At 44.5% G+C, this 16,049-nt stretch overlaps 1 protein-coding gene across 2 annotated transcripts in view; it reads right to left on the bottom strand.

The window, feature by feature from the left end:
* Positions 1 to 10,040: 10,040 nt before the first annotated feature.
* Positions 10,041 to 16,049, bottom strand: part of SLC44A1 (solute carrier family 44 member 1) — a 218,240-nt gene continuing 212,231 nt past the window's right edge. For both annotated transcript variants that reach the window (XM_052644681.1, XM_052644682.1), the window contains one exon: positions 10,041 to 11,764. In XM_052644681.1, coding sequence (XP_052500641.1) covers positions 11,750 to 11,764 — 15 coding nt within the window. In that variant the 3' untranslated portion in view covers positions 10,041 to 11,749. The remainder of the gene's footprint in view (positions 11,765 to 16,049) is intronic.

Raw genomic sequence — 16,049 nt, 5'->3', positions numbered from 1 at the left:
CAAACATCAAAACAAAATCTGCAGTGCAAGCAAGTTCAAATGTTGGCCTTATGGATGGATACTGGTATGACCATGCAGGACTCACAACCTCCAACTCTTGAGTCCTCATTAAAGTGAGAGAATATGTATGCCCTGGCAAAATAAGATGATCCACATTAAAATATTTTTTAAAATTACATTTTACAGTGCATAGACTACTTTAGTACTTAATAAAATTTAAGGCACTGTACTCTAAAGTACCTAATTCATACTGTATTAGCTGGTTTTTACAATAACTCTATATTCTCATTTCCACTGTATAGATGAAGAACTGGATTAGTCACAGTTAAGTGATTTGCTCTGTATCACAAAGTTGCATATAGAGCATAGAATCCAAGTCTCTGGACTCCAAGTCTTTGACCTTCCATTTTCTCTGAACTAATCTCAGATATCACACACCCTTTACTTTAAAAGTGAAATAAGCTTTGAAGTGTTTTATAAATTTAGGTAGAGGCATTTTAAATGTATATTCAAAACACAAAATGTTACTTTTTAAAAAATGTCTAATAGTCACGTGAATAAAACTCTGAGTTTCAGGATGAACACATACAATGAAATCATGTAATTTTTGTTAAATACTTTAACAGTTAACGTTTAACACATCACTACACTATTCTCATGCCCCACAGTGTTCCTCAAGGAGATGATTCCAGGCAAAATTACAAAAAACATCTTTCTAATAAGTCTTCCCAGTGCTTCCTATCTAATAATAGAAAAGAATGGGCTCTTGTTTTTGCCCATTATTAATAACACTTGTGTTTCCTTCCTACACTGTACTATTTCAATTACTATAATCTAATAAAGAGAGCACGGTCGTTGATTTCTATACAGGGATTATGACTAAGTATTAACTCACTTCTAATTGTATTCAAAACATTGGCTACGTTCTCTAAATGTATTTTTGGCTATTGGCTAACAGAAAATGTTGGTTCTGTTATGCCCAGTCCTTAACTTCCTCAGAAAGTATAAAATATGCCAAAAACAATCATTAAGGGAACTGACCAGCAACACTGAACTGGCCAGAGGGTGGGACCGCTGCTCTGGACAACTATCAGCCTTTTTTCTCAATTCAACCAACACTATAAACAGTAAGACGTGCCGGGGAACTAGTCCCAAGGAGGGCGCGGCGGGGGTGGGGAGCGGTGCAAAAGGCGGGTGGGGAGGGGATGGACGGGGGAGGGGGACCAAGGAGACCTGGTTCCCGACCTAGAGACACAGATTGCGCCAAAGTAGGCGAAGACTGGGTGGAGAAGAGTGGGTCAGCTTCGGCGTCAGCAGGTACACTCGTAGGTGCTTTGATTTCCTCTTCTGCTGAGGATAAACCCTCACTAGCACGCGGGAAGGCTGCGAGAATCACAGGGGGCCTAGATCGTTGCAGAAAATGATGGGAAAAAACGGGGGCGGCTCCCGACATCCCCTCAGGAGCCAGGGCCCAGGACCAATTGCAGAGCAGAGGCTATCCGGGGTCACCCGGCGCGGTCCCCGCACCCCGGCGGGCGCCGCTTTACTCCCGAGAAGGGTGCCTGGCGGCCTCGCCCTCCGCGGCCGCAGCCCAGCCCGGCCCGGCCGGCCCAGCGCGCCCACCGCCCACTGTCCACCCGGCCCAGGGCGCCCCGCCCACCCTCCGCCCGGCCTCGGGGACCCAGCGGCCCCCGACCCCGCTTACTTTCTGGGAGTCCATGGCCAGGGACGGTGTCCACTGGACCCCAAACCGCGTCGAAGAACTTTGAGAGCAGGCGGAGGGAGGTCGGACACGCCGAGCCCGCTACCCACGGCCGTGGCTCTGCTGGGCCGCCGCCGCCGCCTGAGCCTCAGCTTCTGCTCGCACCGGCGCCGCCCGGCCCCGCCCCGTCCGCGCCCAGCCAGGCGCGCGCCGTAGTCGCGCCGCGGTTGCCAGGGTGAAAGGGCGGCACGCCGAAGGGAGGGGGCGAGGAGCGCCTTGCGCACGCGCCCTGCTGCCAGGCGGGCTGCGGCGGGGTGGGAGGGGCCTGGTTATCCTGCGCACCGAGCGAGCCGTAGAGAGAAAGGGGTGCTCGCCCCTCTGTCCCGCCGATCGTTTGAAGAAACCCCTCGCTCTTTCCCCCCATCCTTTTTCCTCCAGCGCGCAGGCCTTGAACTGGACCACTGGGCGTCCAGCAGCCGGGTCTGTGCGGAGGGCGGGGGGAGGAAAGCTGTGGCCCTGGAGATAGATCAGCCCCTTCTCCACCCTGACATCTTCTGAAGCACCTCCTTACACTAGTCTTGGAGAAGCAACCAGGGCAAGCCAGGCCCAGCTGTCCAGCGAGAAAGAAAGGGCGGAGAACCTAGTTGAAATATGGGGAAAGCCTTGTAGAAACGTGACAGAAACTTGGGTGACTGGGAAGCCTGGGAGACCTTTCCCAGAGAGGCCCCTGGAACCTTGCTGTCTCTGACTTTCAGCAAACGAATACCCTCCCTGAGCCTGTTTCATCTTTGGTGAAACACGAGAAATAATGCTGACTTTGCAGAGCATTGTGAAGATTAAATAACGTATTGGAAGTGCCCAGTATGTAATGTTCAGTATTTATGGTTACTGGTGGGAATCTAGAACCTGTTCCGTCTGGACTAAGGACAGTAGAAACTAGAAAAGGTGGGAAGATAGGCTTGGAAATGTCCTTCCCCAAGCAGACAAGCCTCATCTTCCATTTCGATGACTGGAGAGGCTCAGGAAAGTTCAACTGGATAACCACGTATGGTGAATGAACAAAAGGAAAAAATATATTGCATACCTGTTAGGTCCCAATTCTACGCACTGAAAATCAGCAGTGACTAGGCACTTTATATACAAACATAAAAACATAAAATATATACATCTATACACACACACACACATATATGAGGAGATTAAAGTTTCACAGAGAAAAATTACATAGGATAAATGGACTCAGAATTGTGAGGGCTCCATTTTCGGTAGGAGGGTCAGGGAAGGCCTCTCTCAGGAGTGACCCAAGTGATGTGAGTGAAAGAGTAAGCATACAAATATCTGGAGAAGAGTATTCTAGATAGAAGAAACAGCAAATACAAAGGTCCTAAGAGGGCATGAGCTCTGTTTCAGAAATAACATAAGGCTGTAATTATCTCTGTAGATGATCTCCTCAACTATACTTGTGAACTGAGATTTCTTTTACCCATATCTGTATGTATCCCCAGCACAGGGCCTGCCATCTAGTATGCATTCGCTAAACTCTTTTTTAACTGGACAGACACATACAAGAAATGGGATGACGAGAACCAGTTCAGGCTAAGTGGGTTGTTTTTGAAGGCCAGGGTCCAGAGAGGGCCCATGTGCACAGTTTTGCTCCTATATCTGAAAGCAGTCGCATGCAGTCTTGCAGAGATGTAACTAGACAGACACATACAAGAAATGGGATGAAAAGAACCAGTTCAGGCTAAGCGGGTTGTTTTTGGAGGCCAGGGTCCAGAAAGGGCCTATGTGCAGTTTTGCTACTGTATTTGAAAGCAGTCGCATGCAGTCTTGCAGAGATGCTGCCCCTTCTCTTGGTACCAAGGGAAAGGAGTCTGCTCTCCAAGCTGCCCAGTTCCATGAGGAGAGATGAGAACAGCCAGCTACCCAGCAGCTAGCACACTGCTGCAGCGACGCAGGCCATTCTCCGCAGTGCGCATGTGCTGCAGCTGAGTCAGTTTCCCAGAGGGAGAAATGCAGCCTAGAGACTGAAGAACATCAGAGGTCAGACTGAGCTCCCTAGCCCTGACCCTGCCTGCACCGTGGGACCCACCGCTAAGGGAAGAAGAAACAGCATTTAGCACTGTCCTAGTTCTCTTGCTGCAAGAACTTCAGCTCACTACTATAAAAGAGCAACTTCTGGGTACTCTGGGTCTGATGGGCTTAACCACAGGGGGAAGCTTTAGAGACGGTTAGCCACAGCTGAAATGTGATCGCCAGATTCTGTCCCAGGCCATATCCCAGAGCTCACTCCTGGCCCCTTGCCTCCCCGCTCCTCTAGTTCTTTCCCTGCAGCCCTGCCAAGAGCCTGCAGCTTTTGACAAGACTGCTACCCCATTTGACTTCTGCCCTCGCCAGATCTCTATCTCTGGCCAGTCTGGCTCCCCTGCCCAGCTTCCTGGACCTTCTGCTTCTCCATCATTCTCATCTGTAAACAGCTAGTCTCTCCGAGCTGTGACTTCTGTCTTCCGCAGCCCATACAGCAGTCACTCACCTAGCTGAGCACTCTCTGCACCCCAACCCCCTCCCTCTGCTTCTGGCCCATGGGCAAGTCCTTTGCCTCTTTACAGCCAAGTCAGTTTAGATAATTTCAAAAGTAGCTTTTCTAATAAACCAAAGCCCTTGTTCTTAAGTATAATCCCCAGACCAGCTGAATCAGCACTACCTGGTAATTTGTTAGTAATACAGATTCTCAGGCTTCATCCCCAGACCTACTAAACCAGAATCTCCAGGGGCTGAGGTCCAGTGTTCAGTGTTTTAACAAGTCCTCTGGATGAGTCCGATGCACACTAAAGTTTGGTCACCATTAAACTGAGTGAAAGCAAATTGTTTTTTTAAAAAACGGAAAAAGGGAACTACAAAAGCACAGAAACAGATGACTTTTCAACACTTGGGTTTCTGATTCTGAGATAGCATATCTGGTCATGGATATTCATTTGAATGAGGTTCCTGGGCCTCCAGGACCACCTTTCCGACTAAACATCAATTTAGGATAGCCTCAGTATTGGCACTACTGATTTAAAGCATCTGGCAAAATTGTCTCTTCCAGAACACCTATTCTGTTTTGTCAGGCATTGCCAGCAGCCCTGAGTTCCCTTGTAAGTTCTGGGAACCCCCATCTCCTGGGAGAGAAAATGTCTTCCCTTAAGTTTCTTGCCAACAGGCTTTCCCTTTGGGAGTCAGTACAGGGCATCACCCTGGAGTCAACTGTCTGAACTTTAATCCTCGAACTGCCACTTACCAGCTGTGTAGTCTTTGGTGAGTCATTTAACCTCAATAAGCCTCAATTTCCTCTTCTGTAACATAGCGATCATAATGGTGGTAACTCCTAGTTAGGGTTGTTGTGAGGATTAGAGGAGATTATGTATGCAAAACGTCTGACTTTGTACACATTTAGTAAATGATAGCTGTTACTGCTATTACTCCCCTGTACATCATATCCTTCTGTGCCACCCTGGTGTGACATTCTCTCTCTCGATCTCTGGGCCCTTAGAAGTCCTGTGCTCACCCCTAACCACTTTTCACTGTCAAACCTTTTCTGAAGCATAATCACTGGCCAGATGCTGCCTTTTGTTGAAGCCAAATCTTTACCCCTTACTCCCTCTTAATATCTGGCCTGAGTCTTGGCATACACCATATAGCCTTGGAAAATCCTGAGCTTCTCTAAGCCTCAGTTTCTTCACCTGTGAAATGGTCATCATAACAGTGCCACCAATTAGAGTGGCTGAATGGATTGAATGAGAGAATTCCTGTTGTTTTAAGCACAGTGTCTGATATTTAATAAGCATTCAAAAAAAAATTAGCCATTAGCTTTTATCATCTCTTCCCAACCACAGACATCTAACTCATTCTTTTTTTTTTTTTTTTCTGCCCCCTTCTAACCAGAGATAAATTCATCCGAAAGCCCTGGAACCCCTTGGGACTCAAGAGTACTGGTTTCTGATTCTAGAGGCTTTCATAGCAGGGAAAGGATGGTTCTGTTCTGACGTGAGCTGGTGCTCTGTGGAGTGCCATACTCGGAGAGCTGTACGCAAAGTGGGAAGCAATCAGAGGACACAAATCTGACGATGGGCCTGGAAATCATGTGAGAAGAGACACAATTCAAACACCGGTGAGTATTTAGCCTGGAGAGGAAAAGCTCAGGGAGGACAGGTTCATTTATACGTATTTAGCCTGGAGAGGAAAAGCTCAGGGAGGACAGGTTCATTTATATCACGTCTCTCTAGGGCTGTTGTGTTTAAGAGAAAGCTGGCTTGTTCTCTAGCCTCTGACAGATAGAATTAGACCCAGTTTTGCTGAAGCTACAAGAAGATAGATTTCCACTCAACAAAAAGTCCAGTTTTCTAACAGAGCCATACAGAGCTGGGATGGATTTTTGTTTGGTAGGGAGGTCCCCATCAATGGAGGTATTCAAGCAAAAGCTGGGCATTTGCTTCTCAGAGCTGTCCTAGGGGGATCAGGCACTGGAAAGACAACTGGCAGAGATAGCCTTTAACATCTTTCTGAACCCTGAGGATCTTTCACTCTTCAGACTAGAGGCCAATAACTATGCATCTCCTTCCTGACTCTGCTCTGCAATTGTACTCACCTTTGGAATGCACTCTGAATCTCTTCTCCCCACCTCCACTCTTACAAGATCCATTGCAAGAGGTGCCACTCGTTCCTGGGAGAGGGCATGAGAGGAGGAGTTAACTAATCTGTAGCCATTATGATGTTACTATGTCACAATCCCTTATTGATGAACGGAATGCCTGTTTTATGCTAGGCCCCTGGAACACTGAGAAAAGTGAGGTCTGGAAGAAACAGGTGTTTCCATCACATCCTGCCTTGGCTCTGGAAATGCCCCTCATTTATCATGTTCACGGTTCATTTATTGCTGAAGCCTGGCTTGGATAATTTTGAGCATTACTGTACTAGCATGTGAGATGAGTGCAATTGTGTGGTAGTTTGAGCATTCTTTGGCATTGCCTTTCTTTGGGATTGGAATGAAAGCTGACCTCTTCCAGTCCTGTGGCCACTGCTGAGTTTTCCAAATTTGCTGGCATACTGAGTGCAGCACTTTCACAGCATCATCTTTTAGGATTTGAAATAGCTCAACTGGAATTCCATCACCTCCACTAGCTTTGTTTGTAGTGATGCTTCCTAAGGCCCATCTGACTTCACATTCCAGGATGTCTGGCTCTAGCTGAGTGTGAGTGATCACACCTTCATGACTGTCTGGGTCCTGAAGATCTTTTTTGTACAGATCTTTGTATTCTTGCCACCTCTTCTTAATATCTTCTGCTTCTGTTAGGTCCATACCATTTCTGTCCTTTATTGAGCCCATCTTTGCATGAAATGTGCCCTTGGTATCTCTAATTTTCTTGAAGAGATCTCTAGCCTTTCCCATTCTATTGTTTTCCTCTGTTTCTTTGCATTGATCGCTGAGGAAGGCTTGCTTATCTCTCCTTGCTATTCTTTGGAACTCTGCATTCAAAAGGGTATATCTTTCCTTTTCTCCTTTGCCTTTCACCTCTCTTCTTTTCACAGCTATTTGTAAGGCCTCCTCAGACAGCCATTTTGCTTTTTTGCATTTCTTTTTCTTGGGGATGGTCTTGCTCCCTATCTCCTCTACAATGTCATGAACCTCCATCCATAGTTCATCAGGCACTCTGTCTATCAGATCTAGTCCCTTATATCTATTTTCACTTCCACTGGATAGTCATAAGGGATTTGATATAGGTCATACTTGAATGGTGGTTTTCCCACTTTCTTCAATTTCCGTCTGAATTTGGCAATAAGGAGTTCATGAACTGAGCCACAGTCAGCTCCCAGTCTTGTTTTTGCTGACTGTATAGAGCTTCTCCATCTTTGGCAGCAAAGAATATAATCAATCTGATTTCAGTGTTTTAGAAAAGGCAGAAGAACCAGAGATCAAATTGCCAACATCTGCTGGATCATTGAATAAGCAAGAGAGTTCCAGAAAAACATCTATTTCTGCTTTATTGACTACACCAAAGCCTTTGACTGTGTGGATCACAAGAAACTGTGGAAAATTCTGAAAGAGATGGGAATACCAGACTACCTGACCTGCCTCTTAAGAAACCTGTATGCAGGTCAGGAAGCAACAGTTAGAACTGGACATGGAACAACAGACAGGTTCCAAACAGGAAAAGGAGTACGTCAAGGCTGTATATTGTCATCCTGCTTATTTAACTTATATGCAGAGTACATCATGAGAAACGCTGGACTGGAAGAAGCACAAGCTGGAATCAAGATTGCCAGGAGAAATATCAATAACCTCAGATATGCAGATGACACCACCTTATGGCAGAAAGTGAAGAAGAACCTAACAGCCTCTTGATGGAGGAAAGTGAAAAAGTTGGCTTAAAGCTCCATTCAGAAAACTAAGATCATGGCATCTTGTCCCATCACTTCATGGCAAATAGATGAGGAAACAGTGGCTGACTTTATTTTTCTGGACTCCGAAATCACTGCAGATGGTGACTGCAACCATGAAATTAAAAGACGCTTACTCCTTGGGAGGAAAGTTATGACCAACCTAGACAGCATATTAAAAAGCAGAGACATTACTTTGCCGACAAAGATTTGTCTAGCCAAGGCTATGGTTTTTCCAGTAGTCATGTATGGATGTGAGAGTTGGACTATAAAGAAAGCTGAACACTGAAGAATTGATGCTTTTGAACTGTGGTGTTGGAGAAGACTCTTGAGAGTCCCTTGGACTGCAAGGAGACCCAACCAGTCCATCCTAAAGGAAATCAGTCCTCAATATTCATTGGAAGGGCTGATGTTGAAGCTGAAACTCCAATACTTTGGCTACCTGATGCGAAGAGTTGACTCATTTGAAAAGACCCTAATGCTGGGGAAGATTGGGGGCAGGAGGAGAAGGGGACGACAGAGGACAAGATGGTTGGATGGCATCACCGACACAATGGACCTGAGTTTTGGTAGACTCCAGGAGTTGGTGATGGACAGGGAGGCCTGGCATGCTGCAGTTCACAACTGAGTGACTGAACTGAACTGAAATGAACTATTATGTTCAGAGGATGACCAAGGACTCAGCAAGTTTACCTGCCTGTTGACCTCCTCTTTGTGAAAGGATGCTAGCCCCAAGCCCGGTCTCTCCAACACAGAAGAACAGGCTCACTGCTCCTAGTAAGAACAGCCTCCTCCCTCTGCATATACTCTGAAGATGGTTGTGGACCTGATTGAGCCTGGGTGATTGAGACTAGAGAGAGAAAGGGCCATCGTGTGTTGGTAGCACTTGTATTTCATTGGCTAAGCACCCAGACTCTGATACCAGACTGTCTGGTGCCACTCAGTCAATGCCAAGCTTCCCACTTACCAGCGCTATGGCCTTGGGTGATTTCTTAACCTGTCTGTACCCCAATGTTCATATTTGAACAATGAGAGTATTCAGTTCAGTTCAGTCGCTCAGTCGTGTCCGACTCTTTGCGACCCCATGAATCGCAGCACGCCAGGCCTCCCTGTCCATCACCAGCTCCTGGAGTTCACCCAAACTCATGTGCATCGAGTCGGTGATGCCATCCAGCCATCTCATCCTCGGTCGTCCCCTTCTCCTCCTGCCCCCAATCCCTCCCAGCATCAGGGTCTTTTCCAATGAGTCCTCTTTTTGCATGAGGTGGCCAAAATATTGGAGTTTCAGCCTCAGCATCGGTCCTTCCAATGAAAGTATGAACAGTACCCAAGTGAAAGGGTTGTCATGAAGAGAAATTACAATGTATATAAAGGGCTTATGATCATGCCTGACATATAGAAAGCACATAATATATGTCCACTGTTATTCTTTTCTACAATAAACCATTCTCCTGCGTACAGCTCCAGGGAATAAGGATTTCTGAGGCTTCTGAGCCCTTTGATACTGCCAGTGCCATTGCAGTCAAGTTCAGATGGCACTATGTCAGCATTTTCTAGAGACATGAGTCTCTTGAAATCTATCCCTCATTCTGAAGGTCAAGTTGAACTCTCCCCTAGCCATAGGAGATCCAAGACAGAAGGTGACCAGACATAAGCTGTAAGGTTAGGATTTAAGCAGACAGGAAAAGACACGAGGATCCTTCCCAAGCTGAGGAAACAGCCTGAGCAAAGGTGAAAAATTATGAGAAGAACAACTGGAGAGAATGGAGATAGGAGTTAGAACAAACGGAAATGGCACCCTTCAATGCCCAGATACCTGTGCAACATTACGAAAACTTAGGAACATTAAGAGATGAAATATTCTGCAGCCATGAAAAATTATCTTTATGAAAAATACACAGCAATGTGGGAGAAAGTTTATGATAATACAATTTAAAAACAAAACCTTAGTTTGAATATTTTTTCTAAACAACTGGATAATGTCTTTTGTAGAAAAGTATTAATAACTGAAACATTTATATATTCTTGTTTATAACTTTTAGCTTAGGTGAAACACCAGGTGTGAAAGCTCAGCCTGGTTTCCCATTATCACCCACAAGTATTATATGTTTACTTTTCTGCTTATATAAAAGTAAATCAAAGACAAGTCCACTGGCTTTGAAATATAAACTCAAATTTGGCATGACTGGCTCATGATTAAAAAAAGAATAAAAGGGATGGAGAGAGGGATTCATAGGGGTCAGATTGTTATGATCTCTACATTCCAGGTTGGGATGTTGGAATTTGAGTATTTTATAAGTGGGAAGCCACTTAAAAGTTTATGAGCAGAGTTATTTCAGGAAACTTGATTTGGCAGGTGAAACAGGAAGGACATGAGTGGGATGAGTCTGGGCTGAGGACCCAGAGGCTCAGACCTGCCTTCTCCTCCCTGTCCTTTAACCTTCCCTGGTTCAGTCCCTATAGCCATCAACCCTCTCCCCAACTCCAACCGCCACCAGTGATGACCTTAGCAGTACAAATCTTTGTTTTTCCGTCAAATGGAAAAAAAAATATACTTTGGTGCTAACAAGAACTATTGGCTCTCTTCCCCAGTCATGTAAAACAGGTGTCAGCAAACTTTTTCTAGAAAGGCCCAGAGCATCAGTATTTTAGGCTTCAAGGGCCATATGGCCTCTGTCACAACTATGCAACTCGGCCATTGTAGAGAGTAAGAAGCCTTGGGCAGTACATAAAGGATTGGGCGTGGCTGTGTTCCCATAAAACTCGATTTGCTACAAGAGGTTGGGAGCCGATTTGACTTACCAGGCATAGTTTATCAACCTCTGATCAAAAAGAGCATTGTGTTATTTTTCCTAGAGAATAATTCTGCGATTCTTCAGTGCCTCTAAAGCCTCCTGACCCTCCCTCTCAGACACTTGCCATCACGTACACGGCCATCCCCACCTCATTTATGAGAAGAATGCCAGTGAGAACATGCAGGAGGGCAGCACTAATGATCTCTGCAGCAGTGAAGAAAAGCAGCGTGTTACAGTGAAGGGGCTTTAGATTTCTCTCAGTTTGAGCCCTTACTCTGCCAACTGTGTGACTTTGTACACAGCGTCCAACCTCTCTGAGCCTCCATTTGCTCGAGGGCAGAATGGAGATAGCAGGTACAACCTCATGCAACAGGGTTTGCATGAGGATTAAATGTTTGTAAAGCACTAACAATTGCCATGGAACTGGCACTCAATAAATAGTTACTAACCTACACTGGCTTTATAAATAGCAGTCAAACAGAGCCAGCCTGCAGGACGAGAATCCACTGTGGATCCAGCCTTCAGGTCAGTACTGGCACGGAAGTGAGAGGCAGTGGGGATCTCTGAACAAACACAAGCCTAGATAAGAAGGCAACACTAAATTTGAAGATGCTGCTGCAACACATTTGTATCAAATGCTTCTGATGAATCATTTATTAGGCAGCCGCACTGTACCAAGTCCTCTTGGCTACTGGTGGCTGGGATCATGGTCACAGGCTTCCATTGAAGTAATAAGATCCTGCTCTTCATCCATAGACTCTCAACAGCTGGTGAGTGGGAGAACCTCATGTAAACAGCCTCCTCTGAGTCCATTCTTCTGGGCTCCTGGGACCAGTCACCTTCGCCTCAGCTGAAAAATAAACACATCAAGATAATGAATGCATCTCTCCTAGGGGAACACGACACAATGAAAAGCAATCAATAACAAGAAATAGTGTGGGATCCTCTTTAGAGAAGACACTGTGAAATGTAAGAAGGCTAAACACGCACACATACACACAGACACAGAGAGAGAGATATACATTTAGATTAACAGACGCACATTTATATTAACTATTAAGAAAGAGATATGAGAGCCTGGGTTCAAATCTTGATTTTTGCCCCTCTACGAGCTGTTTGTTTCTGGGTAAATTCTTCAACTTCTGTGCCTGCATTTCCCCATGTATAAAGTGGAGACAATCATACCATGGTATATCCCTTTAGGGTTGTTGTGAGGATTAAATGTGTTAGAACAGTGCCTGACAGTAATGAATGCTAGGTTAGTGTTTGCCATTATTGCTTTCAGTAGTACTCTCTCACAAAGACGTTTTCAGAATAGCTGAACAACTGAGTCAAACCCATAAAGAATGAAATTAAAAACTAATCTGAAAAATATGATTCTGTGATACTCTAAAAGACCCAAACCTGAAATTCAAATAAAACTGAATTTTTCACTCCCATGACTCAGAGATGGGAAAGGTCAGACTAGGATGATGGGTGTTCCCGTTATTCAGTTCAACTCAACAAACAGTGACTGAGTGAACATACCAGAGTTGACAGCTATACCGCGGTTTGTAAAAGAATGTCCTAATTCTTAGGAAACATACAATGAAATAGGACTAAAGTCTGTATGCAAGTTATCCTCCAGTAGTTAAAAATGTTAAATGTGCATACATTTATGTATATTCATATATCCCTAGAGAGAGAAATATTTAACAGTAGATGTAACAAGAGTCTATCAGTGTACTCTTTATTCTTGCAAGTTTTCTATAAAATTTGAATCCTTTCCTGATGAAACGTTTTTAAAAATCCGTTCAGTTCAGTCGCTTAGTCATGTCTGACTCTTTGCGACCCATGACTCGCAGCACGCCAGGCCTCCCTGTCCATCACCATCTCCCAGAGTTCACTCAAACTCACGTCCATTGAGTCAGTGATGCCATCCAGCCATCTCATCCTCTGTCGTCCCCTTCTCCTCCTGCCCCCAATCTTTCCCAGCATCAGTCTTTTCCAATGAGTCAACTCTTCACATGAGGTGGCCAAAGTACTGGAGTTTCAGCTTTAGCATCATTCCTTCCAAAGAACACCCAGGGCTGATCTCCTTCAGAATGGACTGGTTGGATCTCTTTGCAATCCAAGGGACCCTCAAGAGTCTTCTCCAACACCACACTTCAAAAGCATCAATTCTTTGGCGTTCAGCTTTCTTCAGAGTCCAACTCTCACATCCATACGTGACCACTTGAAAAACCATAGCCTTGACTAGACAGACATTTGTTGGCAAAGTAATGTCTCTGCTTTTGAATATGCTGTCTAGGTTGGTCATAGCTTTCCTTCCAAAGAGTAAGCGTCTTTTAATTTCATGGCTGCAGTCATCATCTGCAGTGATTTTGGAGCCCCCCAAAATAAATTCTGACACTGTTTCCCTATCTATTTCCCATGAAGGGATGGGACCGGATGCCATGATCTTAGTTTTCTGAATGTTGAGCTTTAAGCCAGCCTTTTCCCTCTCCTCTTTCACTTTCATCAAGAGGCTTTTTAATTCCTCTTCACTTTCTGCCATAAGGGTGGTGTCATCTGCATATCAGAGGTTATTGGTATTTCTCCTGGAAATCTTGATTCCAGCTTGTGCTTCTTCCAGCCCAGAGTTTCTCATGATGTACTCTGCATAGAAGTTAATAAGCAGGGTGACAATATACAGCCTTGACGTACTCCTTTTCCTATTTGGAACCAATCTGTTCCATGTCCAGTTCTAACTGTTGCTTCCTGACCTGCATATAGGTTTCTCAAAAATCCGTTAGGATGGGTTAAAAATAAAAAAGGAGCATTGACTCAGGTTTGACTATCAAACAAGTACTGAGCTGATGCAGGACAAGCAGAGGTGACAACACACAGACCTGACAAAGACTAAGAACCATGGACCTGGGACAAGGAAAGGGGTTCTATGATTTCAGATATCTAATGGAACAAGGCTAAGATCGTCGGATATAGCCATCTGCACAATAGACTCTGCTTGTCCCCGGGTGCCTAGAAGAGGTTGTATGCGGCACTAAGAATAACAGTGCTTGAAACTTTTGCCCTAAGTTTCACTTTAGGGGTTTAGTCTTAATCCTTTTGTTTCACCTGCCAATTATCGCCTCTTCACTGATAGCCCTACTTCAGTCTCTCTTCGGCTTCAATCCATTTTGCAGACTGCTCACAGAACAAATCTCTCAATTGTTGTTCTCACTGTATCGCCTCTTTACTCGAGAACATTGAACGACTTCATATTTTCCACAACCAAAATCTAAACCTTGCTGTCTTATTAGTTCCATACTTTATATTTTTTAAGTATTTTGATTTGCAGTTTGAACTTTTTTCTCTGTCGCTGAAAATAACAGAACCTGGGACTCAACTGATATCCCTTAGTGGCTGATGCTTAGCTGCAGTCATGCGGCCTGAATACTAGACTTATGCCAAAGCTGTGATTTGTCTGAGGTTGAGATAATAGTTATTTCCTCCTATATATATTTTAAATTTAAATAAAATTTAAAATTTTAGAATAGATTTAGGTTTACAAAAACGTTGCAAAGATACTACGGAGACTTTCCATATTCTTCACATCCAGCTTCCCCTATTATTAACATCTTATATCACTATGGTACCTTTATCACAATTAACGAACACACACTGGAACATAATTATTAACTAAACTCCATACTTTATTCATATTTCTTTAATTTCCCATAATGTCCTTTACTATTCCACGATTCCATAATAACATTGCAGTTAGCTTTCCTCCTATTTTTAAAGTTTAGAATATTATTTAAAAAGCCAAACATAAACAAAATGTATAGTCTAATTGAATAAGATCTGATACGACACTCTGATGCAATATCTTTCCTACTATTTCTGCTTTATTGACCATGCCAAAGCCTTTGACTGTGTGGATCACAAGAAACTGTGGAAAATTCTGAGAGAGATGGGAATACCAGACCACCTAACCTGCCTCTTGAGAAATCTGTATGCAGGTCAGGAAGCAACAGTTAGAACTGGACATGGAACAACAGACTGGTTCCAAATAGAAAAAGGAGTATGTCAAGGCTGTATATTGTCACCCTGCTTATTTAACTTCTATGCAGAGTACATCATGAGAAACGCTGGACTGGAAAAAACACAAGCTGGAATCAAGATTGCTGGGAGAAATATCAATAACCTCAGATATGCAGATGACACCACCCTTATGGCAGAAAGTGAAGAGGAACTAAAAAGCCTCTTGATGAAGGTGAAAGAGGAGAGTGAAAAAGTTGGCTTAAAGCTCAACATTCAGAAAACGAAGATCATGGCATCCGGTCCCATCACTTCATGGGAAATAGATGGGGAAACAGTGGAAACAGTGTCAGACTTTATTTTTGGGGGCTCCAAAATCACTGCAGATGGTGACTGCAGCCATGAAATTAAAAGACGCTTACTCCTTGGAAGGAAAGTTAAGACCAACCTAGATAGTATATTCGAATGCAGAGACGTTACTTTGCTGACTAAGGTCCATCTAGTCAAGGCTGTGGTTTTTCAAGTGGTCATGTATGGATGTGAGAGTTGGACTGTGAAGAAAGCTGAGCACCAAAGAATTGATGCTTTTGAACTGTGGTGTTGGAGAGGACTCTTGAGAGTCCCTTGGACTGCAAGGAGATCCAACCAGTCCATTTTGAAGGAGATCAGCCCTGGGATTTCTTTGGAAGGAATGATGCTAAAGCTGAAGCTCCAGTACTTTGGCCACCTCATGTGAAGAGCTGACTCATTGGAAAAGACTCTGATGCTGGGAGGGATTGGGGGCAGGAGGAGAAGGGGATGACCGAGGATGGGATGGCTGGATGGCATCACGGCCTCGATAGACGTGAGTCTCAGTGAACTCCGGGAGATGGTGATGGACAGGGAGGCCTGGCGTGCTGCGATTCATGGGGTCACAAAGAGTCAGACACGACTGAGCGACTGAACTGAACTGAACTGAACCCTTGACCATGAAAAAACTCAGAACATCTAACTTATCCCAAGGTGTGGTTAGAATATCCATTTTGAGGTTTCCTGAGTTTTCTCTTTGTGTTAGATACCTTGGGAACCCAGAATGTTCTTCTCAGATTTAGTGTCCAACCACATCTAATCAGCTGGTCCTCTACAGTATAAAG

Source organism: Budorcas taxicolor, chromosome 8 (assembly GCF_023091745.1).
Source record: "Budorcas taxicolor isolate Tak-1 chromosome 8, Takin1.1, whole genome shotgun sequence".
Taxonomy (NCBI): Eukaryota; Metazoa; Chordata; class Mammalia; order Artiodactyla; family Bovidae; genus Budorcas; species Budorcas taxicolor.
This window is presented reverse-complemented; position numbering and strand designations above follow the sequence as displayed.